The sequence below is a fragment of the Brachyhypopomus gauderio genome, unplaced genomic scaffold (genome assembly GCF_052324685.1).
Source record: "Brachyhypopomus gauderio isolate BG-103 unplaced genomic scaffold, BGAUD_0.2 sc64, whole genome shotgun sequence".
Lineage (NCBI taxonomy): Eukaryota > Metazoa > Chordata > Actinopteri > Gymnotiformes > Hypopomidae > Brachyhypopomus > Brachyhypopomus gauderio.
Window position 1 is genome coordinate 1,607,323 of NW_027506885.1, and position 10,000 is coordinate 1,617,322.

The 10,000-nt window shown below is 57.5% G+C and overlaps 1 protein-coding gene across 1 annotated transcript in view; it reads right to left on the reverse strand.

Annotated features, from left to right (window-relative positions):
- Nucleotides 1-10,000, reverse strand: part of LOC143490285 (putative E3 ubiquitin-protein ligase HERC1) — a 108,988-nt gene that overhangs the window by 9,545 nt on the left and 89,443 nt on the right. The window contains 3 exon segments of the mRNA XM_076988931.1: nucleotides 7,100-7,238; nucleotides 7,731-7,856; nucleotides 8,435-8,500. Of these exon segments, the coding sequence (XP_076845046.1) occupies nucleotides 7,100-7,238; nucleotides 7,731-7,856; nucleotides 8,435-8,500 (331 nt within the window).

Below are 10,000 nucleotides of genomic sequence, written 5' to 3' on the forward strand. Positions count from 1 at the left end.
CAACAGAACAATGTTAGGTTAGTACTGACTTATTATGTAACAATAGAACAATGTTAGGTAGTACTAAGTATTATGTAACATAGTAGAACAATACACTTTGAGTTACATGCATGTAGGAAAGCTGCTATACAAATACAGATTATTTTCTTATAATTTTTAATGGTAGGTCCGTACTGAGTTATTATGTAACAGTAATTTCGAGCTATTAACATGTAGGTCAGTGTTGAGGTCCTTCATAATATGCAGACAGTGTCAAGTTACAAACACAGGGCAATGTTAAGGTCCTTTGTTACAGGAGTCAAATCTATTCTATTAAACCCTACTGGACCATGACAACCCGTGTTTATCCTTCTAAAAGCAAAGTGAAAAAAAGACCAAACAGCATATCACAGTGAGCAGACGTGGTAGAGGCTCAGAGTGTGTGAGGGTGGTGTACCCTGCAGTGTGTGTAGTGCTGGAGCGGTGTGTGTGTGTGAGGGTGGTGTACCCTGTAGTGTGTGTGGTGTTGGAGCGGTGTGTGTGTGAGGGTGGGGGTGGTGTACCCTGCAGTGTGTGTGGTGTTGGAGCGGTGTGTGTGTGTGAGGGTGGGGGTGGTGTACCCTGCAGTGTGTGTAGTGCTGGAGCGGTGTGTGTGTGTGAGGGTGGGGTACCCTGCAGTGTGTGTGGTGTTGGAGCGGTGTGTGTGTGTGAGGGTGGGGTACCCTGCAGTGTGTGTGGTGTTGGAGCGGTGTGTGTGTGTGAGGGCGGGGTACCCTGTAGTGTGTGTGTAGTGCTGGAGCGGTGTGTGTGTGAGGGTGGGGTACCCTGCAGTGTGTTTAGTGCTGGAGCGGTGTGTGTGTGTGAGGGTGGGGTACCCTGCAGTGTGTGTAGTGCTGGAGCGGTGTGTGTGTGTGAGGGTGGGGTACCCTGCAGTGTGTGTAGTGCTGGAGCGGTGTGTGTGTGTGAGGGTGGGGTACCCTGTAGTGTGTGTAGTGCTGGAGCGGTGTGTGTGTGTGAGGGTGGTGTACCCTGCAGTGTGTGTGGTGCTGGAGCGGTGTGTGTGTGTGAGGGTGGGGTACCCTGCAGTGTGTGTAGTGCTGGAGCGGTGTGTGTGTGTGAGGGTGGGGTACCCTGCAGTGTGTGTAGTGCTGGAGCGGTGTGTGTGTGTGAGGGTGGGGTACCCTGCAGTGTGTGTAGTGCTGGAGCGGTGTGTGTGTGTGAGGGTGGGGTACCCTGCAGTGTGTGTAGTACTGGAGCGGTGTGTGTGTGTGAGGGTGGGGTACCCTGCAGTGTGTGTAGTGCTGGAGCGGTGTGTGTGTGTGTGAGGGTGGTGTACCCTGCAGTGTGTGTGTGTGAGGGTGGGGTACCCTGCAGTGTGTGTAGTGCTGGAGCGGTGTGTGTGAGGGTGGGGTACCCTGTAGTGTGTGTGGTGTTGGAGCGGTGTGTGTGTGTGTGTGTGGGTGGGGTACCCTGCAGTGTGTGTAGTGCTGGAGCGGTGTGTGTGTGTGAGGGTGGAGGTGGTGTACCCTGTAGTGTGTGTGGTGCTGGAGCGGTGTGTGTGTGTGAGGGTGGGGTACCCTGCAGTGTGTGTAGTGCTGGAGCGGTGTGTGTGTGTGAGGGTGGGGTACCCTGCAGTGTGTGTGGTGCTGGAGCGGTGTGTGTGTGTGAGGGTGGGGTACCCTGCAGTGTGTGTGGTGCTGGAGCGGTGTGTGTGTGTGAGGGTGGGGTACCCTGCAGTGTGTGTGGTGCTAGAGCGGTCTGTGTGTGTGAGGGTGGGGTACCCTGCAGTGTGTGTGGTGCTGGAGCGGTGTGTGTGTGTGAGGGTGGGGTACCCTGCAGTGTGTGTAGTGCTGGAGCGGTGTGTGTGTGTGTGAGGGTGGGGTACCCTGCAGTGTGTGTGGTGCTAGAGCGGTCTGTGTGTGTGAGGGTGGTGTACCCTGTAGTGTGTGTGGTGTTGGAGCAGTGAGTGTGAGTGTGAGGGTGGTGTACCCTGCAGTGTGTGTGGTGTTGGAGCAGTGTGTGTGTGTGAGGTTGGTGTACCCTGTAGTGTGTGTGGTGTTGGAGCGGTGTGTGTGTGTGAGGGTGGTGTACCCTGTAGTGTGTGTGGTGTTGGAGCGGTGTGTGTGTGTGAGGGTGGGGGTGGTGTACCCTGCAGTGTGTGTGGTGTGAGAGTGGTCTGTGTGTGTGAGGGTGGTGTACCCTGCAGTGTGTGTGGTGCTAGAGCGGTGTGTGTGTGTGTGTGTGAGGGTGGGGTACCCTGCAGCGTGTGTGGTGCTAGAGCGGTCTGTGAGTGTGAGGGTGGTGTACCCTGTAGTGTGTGTGGTGTTGGAGCGGTGTGTGTGTGAGGGTGGGGGTGGTGTACCCTGCAGTGTGTGTGGTGTGAGAGTGGTCTGTGTGTGTGAGGGTGGGGGTGGTGTACCCTGCAGTGTGCGTGGTGTTGGAGCGGTGTGTGTGTGTGAGGGTGGGGGTGGTGTACCCTGCAGTGTGTGTGGTGTTGGAGCGGTGTGTGTGTGTGAGGGTGGTGTACCCTGTAGTGTGTGTGGTGTTGGAGCGGTGTGTGTGTGTGAGGGTGGTGTACCCTGCAGTGTGTGTGGTGCTAGAGCGGTGTGTGTGTGTGAGGGTGGTGTACCCTGCAGTGTGTGTGGTGTTGGAGCGGTGTGTGGGTGTGTGTGTGTGTGTGTGAGGGTGGGGGTGGTGTACCCTGCAGTGTGTGTGGTGTTGGAGCGGTGTGTGTGTGTGTGAGGGTGGTGTACCCTGCAGTGTGTGTGGTGTTGGAGCGGTGTGTGTGTGTGAGGGTGGTGTACCCTGTAGTGTGTGTGGTGTTGGAGCGGTGTGTGTGTGTGTGAGGGTGGTGTACCCTGTAGTGTGTGTGGTGTTGGAGCGGTGTGAGTGTGAGGGTGGTGTATCCTGCAGTGTGTGTGGTGTTGGAGCGGTGTGTGTGTGAGGGTGGGGGTGGTGTACCCTGCAGTGTGTGTGGTGTTGGAGCGGTGTGTGTGTGTGAGGGTGGGGTACCCTGCAGTGTGTGTGGTGCTGGAGCGGAGTGTGTGTGTGAGGGTGGGGTACCCTGCAGTGTGTGTGGTGCTAGAGCGGTCTGTGTGTGTGAGGGTGGTGTACCCTGCAGTGTGTGTGGTGCTAGAGCGGTGTGTGTGTGTGTGAGGGTGGGGTACCCTGCAGTGTGTGTAGTGCTGGAGCGGTGTGTGTGTGTGAGGGTGGGGTACCCTGCAGTGTGTGTGGTGCTAGAGCGGTCTGTGTGTGTGAGGGTGGTGTACCCTGTAGTGTGTGTGGTGTTGGAGCAGTGAGTGTGAGTGTGAGGGTGGTGTACCCTGCAGTGTGTGTGGTGTTGGAGCAGTGTGTGTGTGTGTGAGGTTGGTGTACCCTGTAGTGTGTGTGGTGTTGGAGCGGTGTGTGTGTGAGGGTGGTGTACCCTGTAGTGTGTGTGGTGTTGGAGCGGTGTGTGTGTGTGAGGGTGGTGTACCCTGCAGTGTGTGTGGTGCTAGAGCGGTGTGTGTGTGTGAGGGTGGTGTACCCTGCAGTGTGTGTGGTGTTGGAGCGGTGTGTGTGTGTGTGAGGGTGGGGGTGGTGTACCCTGCAGTGTGTGTGGTGTTGGAGTGGTGTGTGTGTGTGTGAGGGTGGTGTACCCTGCAGTGTGTGTGGTGTTGGAGCGGTGTGTGTGTGTGAGGGTGGTGTACCCTGTAGTGTGTGTGGTGTTGGAGCGGTGTGTGTGTGTGAGGGTGGTGTACCCTGTAGTGTGTGTGGTGTTGGAGCGGTGTGAGTGTGAGGGTGGTGTATCCTGCAGTGTGTGTGGTGTTGGAGCGGTGTGTGTGTGAGGGTGGGGGTGGTGTACCCTGCAGTGTGTGTGGTGTTGGAGCGGTGTGTGTGTGTGAGGGTGGGGTACCCTGCAGTGTGTGTGGTGCTGGAGCGGAGTGTGTGTGTGAGGGTGGGGTACCCTGCAGTGTGTGTGGTGCTAGAGCGGTCTGTGTGTGTGAGGGTGGTGTACCCTGCAGTGTGTGTGGTGCTAGAGCGGTGTGTGTGTGTGTGAGGGTGGGGTACCCTGCAGTGTGTGTAGTGCTGGAGCGGTGTGTGTGTGTGAGGGTGGGGTACCCTGCAGTGTGTGTGGTGCTAGAGCGGTCTGTGTGTGTGAGGGTGGTGTACCCTGTAGTGTGTGTGGTGTTGGAGCAGTGAGTGTGAGTGTGAGGGTGGTGTACCCTGCAGTGTGTGTGGTGTTGGAGCAGTGTGTGTGTGTGTGAGGTTGGTGTACCCTGTAGTGTGTGTGGTGTTGGAGCGGTGTGTGTGTGAGGGTGGTGTACCCTGTAGTGTGTGTGGTGTTGGAGCGGTGTGTGTGTGTGAGGGTGGGGGTGGTGTACCCTGCAGAGTGTGTGGTGTGAGAGTGGTCTGTGTGTGTGAGGGTGGTGTACCCTGCAGTGTGTGTGGTGCTAGAGCGGTGTGTGTGTGTGTGTGAGGGTGGGGTACCCTGCAGTGTGTGTGGTGCTAGAGCGGTCTGTGAGTGTGAGGGTGGTGTACCCTGTAGTGTGTGTGGTGTTGGAGCGGTGTGTGTGTGAGGGTGGGGGTGGTGTACCCTGCAGTGTGTGTGGTGTGAGAGTGGTCTGTGTGTGTGAGGGTGGGGGTGGTGTACCCTGCAGTGTGTGTGGTGTTGGAGCGGTGTGTGTGTGAGGGTGGAGGTGGTGTACCCTGCAGTGTGTGTGGTGTTGGAGCGGTGTGTGTGTGTGAGGGTGGTGTACCCTGTAGTGTGTGTGGTGTTGGAGCGGTGTGTGTGTGTGAGGGTGGGGTACCCTGCAGTGTGTGTGGTGTTGGAGCGGTGTGTGTGTGTGTGAGGGTGGGGGTGGTGTACCCTGCAGTGTGTGTGGTGTTGGAGCGGTGTGTGTGTGTGTGTGAGGGTGGGGGTGGTGTACCCTGCAGTGTGTGTGGTGTTGTAGCGGTGTGTGTGTGTGAGGGTGGTGTACCCTGTAGTGTGTGTGGTGTTGGAGCGGTGTGTGTGTGTGAGGGTGGTGTACCCTGTAGTGTGTGTGGTGTTGGAGCGGTGTGAGTGTGAGTGTGAGGGTGGTGTATCCTGTAGTGTGTGTGGTGTTGAAGCGGTGTGAGTGTGAGGGTGGTGTATCCTGCAGTGTGTGTGGTGTTGGAGCGGTGTGTGTGTGAGGGTGGGGGTGGTGTACCCTGCAGTGTGTGTGGTGTTGGAGCGGTGTGTGTGTGTGAGGGTGGTGTACCCTGTAGTGTGTGTGGTGTTGGAGCGGTGTGTGTGTGTGAGGGTGGTGTACCCTGTAGTGTGTGTGGTGTTGGAGCGGTGTGTGTGTGTGAGGGTGGTGTACCCTGTAGTGTGTGTGGTGTTGGAGCAGTGAGTGTGAGTGTGAGGGTGGTGTACCCTGCAGTGTGTGTGGTGTTGGAGCAGTGTGTGTGTGTGTGAGGTTGGTGTACCCTGTAGTGTGTGTGGTGTTGGAGCGGTGTGTGTGTGAGGGTGGTGTACCCTGTAGTGTGTGTGGTGTTGGAGCGGTCTGTGTGTGTGAGGGTGGGGGTGGTGTACCCTGCAGTGTGTGTGGTGTGAGAGTGGTCTGTGTGTGTGAGGGTGGTGTACCCTGCAGTGTGTGTGGTGCTAGAGCGGTGTGTGTGTGTGTGTGTGTGTGAGGGTGGGGTACCCTGCAGTGTGTGTGGTGCTAGAGCGGTCTGTGAGTGTGAGGGTGGTGTACCCTGTAGTGTGTGTGGTGTTGGAGCGGTGTGTGTGTGAGGGTGGTGTACCCTGCAGTGTGTGTAGTGCTGGAGCGGTGTGTGTGTGTGAGGGTGGTGTACCCTGCAGTGTGTGTGGTGTGAGAGTGGTCTGTGTGTGTGAGGGTGGGGGTGGTGTACCCTGCAGTGTGTGTGGTGTTGGAGCGGTGTGTGTGTGAGGGTGGAGGTGGTGTACCCTGCAGTGTGTGTGGTGTTGGAGCGGTGTGTGTGTGTGAGGGTGGTGTACCCTGTAGTGTGTGTGGTGTTGGAGCGGTGTGTGTGTGTGAGGGTGGTGTACCCTGCAGTGTGTGTGGTGTTGGAGCGGTGTGTGTGTGTGTGAGGGTGGGGGTGGTGTACCCTGCAGTGTGTGTGGTGTTGGAGCGGTGTGTGTGTGTGTGAGGGTGGGGGTGGTGTACCCTGCAGTGTGTGTGGTGTTGTAGCGGTGTGTGTGTGTGAGGGTGGTGTACCCTGTAGTGTGTGTGGTGTTGGAGCGGTGTGTGTGTGTGAGGGTGGTGTACCCTGTAGTGTGTGTGGTGTTGGAGCGGTGTGAGTGTGAGTGTGAGGGTGGTGTATCCTGTAGTGTGTGTGGTGTTGAAGCGGTGTGAGTGTGAGGGTGGTGTATCCTGCAGTGTGTGTGGTGTTGGAGCGGTGTGTGTGTGAGGGTGGGGGTGGTGTACCCTGCAGTGTGTGTGGTGTTGGAGCGGTGTGTGTGTGTGTGAGGGTGGTGTATCCTGCAGTGTGTGTGGTGTTGGAGCGGTGTGTGTGTGAGGGTGGGGGTGGTGTACCCTGCAGTGTGTGTAGTGCTGGAGCGGTGTGTGTGTGTGAGGGTGGTGTACCCTGTAGTGTGTGTGGTGTTGGAGCGGTGTGTGTGTGTGAGGGTGGTGTACCCTGTAGTGTGTGTGGTGTTGGAGCGGTGTGAGTGTGTGAGGGTGGTGTACCCTGTAGTGTGTGTGGTGTTGGAGCGGTGTGTGTGTGTGAGGGTGGTGTACCCTGCAGTGTGTGTGGTGTTGGAGCGGTGTGTGTGTGTGTGTGAGGGTGGTGTACCCTGTAGTGTGTGTGGTGTTGGAGCGGTGTGTGTGTGTGAGGGTGAGGGTGGTGTACCCTGCAGTGTGTGTGGTGTTGGAGCGGTGTGTGTGTGTGAGGGTGGTGTACCCTGTAGTGTGTGTGGTGTTGGAGCGGTGTGTGTGTGTGAGGGTGGGGTACCCTGCAGTGTGTGTGGTGCTAGAGCGGTGTGTGTGTGTGAGGGTGGTGTACCCTGTAGTGTGTGTGGTGTTGGAGCGGTGTGTGTGTGTGAGGGTGGGGGTAGTGTACCCTGCAGTGTGTGTGGTGTGAGAGTGGTCTGTGTGTGTGAGGGTGGTGTACCCTGCAGTGTGTGAGGTGTGGGAGCGGTGTGAGTGTGAGGTACCCTGCAGTGCGGAGATGACGGTGGGCGTGTACAGGTCGTCAGAGTTGCCCTGCCCCAGCCGGCCATAACTCCCCTCCCCCACGGCCAGGACCGTCCCGCTCACCTGCAGCAGGAACGTGCAGTTCTGACCGCACACCACCTGCCAAACACAGCGCAGGGTTGGCAGAGAACAGCGTACACTGTGTGTGTGTGTGTGTGTGTGTGTGTGTGCGCGCGTGCATGTGTCTTGTGTGTGCGTGCGTGTTGTGTGTGCGTGTATGTGTTGTGTGTGTGCTTGCATGCGTGTATTGTGTGCGTGCGTGTGTGTGTTGTGTGTGTGTGTGTGTGTGTGTGTGTGTGCATGTGTGTGTTGTGTGTGTGTGCTTGCATGCGTGTGTTGTGTGCGTGCGCGTGTGTGCGTGCGTGTGTGTGTGTGCGTGTGTGTCGTGTGTGTGTGTGTGAGTGTGTGTGTGTGTGTGCGCGCGTGCATGTGTGTTGTGTGTGCGTGCGTGCGTGTTGTGTTGTGTGTGCGTGTATGTGTTGTGTGTGTGCTTGCATGCGTGTGTTGTGTGCGTGCATGTGTGTGTGTGTGTGTCGTGTGTGTGTTGTGTGTGTGTGTTGTGTCTGTGTGTTGTGTGTGTGTGTTGAGTACCTGTTGTGTCTGAGTCAGTGAGGAGGCGATTGTGGGCACAGACACGTTTGTTCCTGCGTCTGCCAGCTGCCCGTATCTCCCGTTACCCCACAGATACACCTCACTACGCCCGCCCTGCTGCCAATCCTACACACACACACACACACACACACAACACACACGCAGATAAAACATTAAACATACATAAAATACAAGATTAAACATTTCTGGTCTGAATCTTAGACTTTAACCCTAAATAAATACATAGATTCAAAATAGATAATTTCCATAATATATCCTGCCTTGTTCTAAATGGAAGTTAAATGGTTGTTTCTTTGTGTAGAGATCACAAAGATTGTGCATCGTGTCCCAAGATCAGTGAAGTCTTTCCAGAAACGACCCGACTGTGCTAGACAGGGACTGTGCTAGACAGAGACTGAGCTAGACAAGGACTGTGCTAGACAGGGACTGCGCTCGACAGGGACTGCGCTCGACAGGGACTGCGCTCGACAGGTACTGCGCTAGACAGAGACTGCGCTAGACAGGGACTGCGCTAGACAGGGACTGTGCTAGACAGGGACTGTTCTAGACAGAGACTGTGGTAGACAGGGACTGTGTTAGACAGAGACTGTGCTAGACAGAGACTGCGCTAGACAGAGACTGTGCTAGACAGGGACTGCGCTAGAACGAGACTGCGCTAGACACACACACACACAAAGCCTCACCTCAGGTCTGCTACTGGCCCATGACATGAGCTGCTCGTCCATCATGAAGCTCCACTTGCTGTTGTCCTGTGAGTGAGAGACACCAGAACACCTGTGTGAGACCCCAGGACACCAGGGTGAGACCCCAGGACACCAGTGTGAGACCCCAGGACACCAGTGTGAGACACCAGAACACCAGTGTGAGACCCCAGGATACCAGGGTGAGTCTCCAGGACACCAGGGTGAGTCTCCAGGACACCAGGGTGAGACACCAGAACACCAGTGTGAGACCCCAGGGTGGTGAGTCCCCAGGACACCAGGGTGGTGAGTCCCCAGGACACCAGGGTGGTGAGACCCCAGGATGGTGAGACACCAGGACACCAGGGTGGTGAGACCCCAGGACACCAGGGTGGTGAGACCCCAGGACACGAGGGTGGTGAGACCCCAGGACACGAGGGTGGTGAGACCTCAGGACACCAGGGTGGTGAGACCCCAGGATGGTGAGACACCAGGACACCAGGGTGGTGAGACACCAGGACACCAGGATGGTGAGACCCCAGGACACCAGGATGGTGAGACCCCAGGACACGAGGGTGGTGAGACCCCAGGACACGAGGGTGGTGAGACACCAGGACACCAGGGTGGTGAGACACCAGGACACCAGGGTGGTGAGACCCCAGGACACCAGGATGGTGAGACACCAGGACACCAGGGTGGTGAGACACCAGGACACCAGGGTGGTGAGACACCAGGACACGAGGGTGGTGAGACCTCAGGACACGAGGATGGTGAGACACCAGGACACCAGGGTGGTGAGACACCAGGACACCAGGGTGGTGAGACACCAGGACACCAGGATGGTGAGACACCAGGACACCAGGATGGTGAGACACCAGGACACCAGGGTGGTGAGACCCCAGGACACCAGGGTGGTGAGACACCAGGGTGGTGAGACACCAGGACACCAGGGTGGTGAGACACCAGGACACGAGGGTGGTGAGACCTCAGGACACGAGGATGGTGAGACACCAGGACACCAGGGTGGTGAGACACCAGGACACCAGTGTGGTGAGACACCAGGACACCAGGGTGGTGAGACCCCAGGACACCAGGGTGGTGAGACCCCAGGACACCAGGGTGGTGAGACACCAGGACACCAGGATGGTGAGACACCAGGACACCAGGGTGGTGAGACACCAGGACACGAGGGTGGTGAGACCCCAGGACACGAGGATGGTGAGACACCAGGACACCAGGGTGGTGAGACACCAGGACACCAGGGTGGTGAGACACCAGGACACCAGGGTGGTGAGACACCAGGACACCAGGATGGTGAGACACCAGGATGGTGAGACACCAGGACACCAGGGTGGTGAGACACCAGGACACCAGGGTGGTGAGACCCCAGGACACGAGGGTGGTGAGACACCAGGACACCAGGGTGGTGAGACACCAGGACACCAGGATGGTGAGACACCAGGACACCAGGGTGGTGAGACACCAGGACGGTGAGACACCAGGACACCAGGGTGGTGAGACACCAGGACACCAGGGTGGTGAGACACCAGGACACCAGGATGGTGAGAC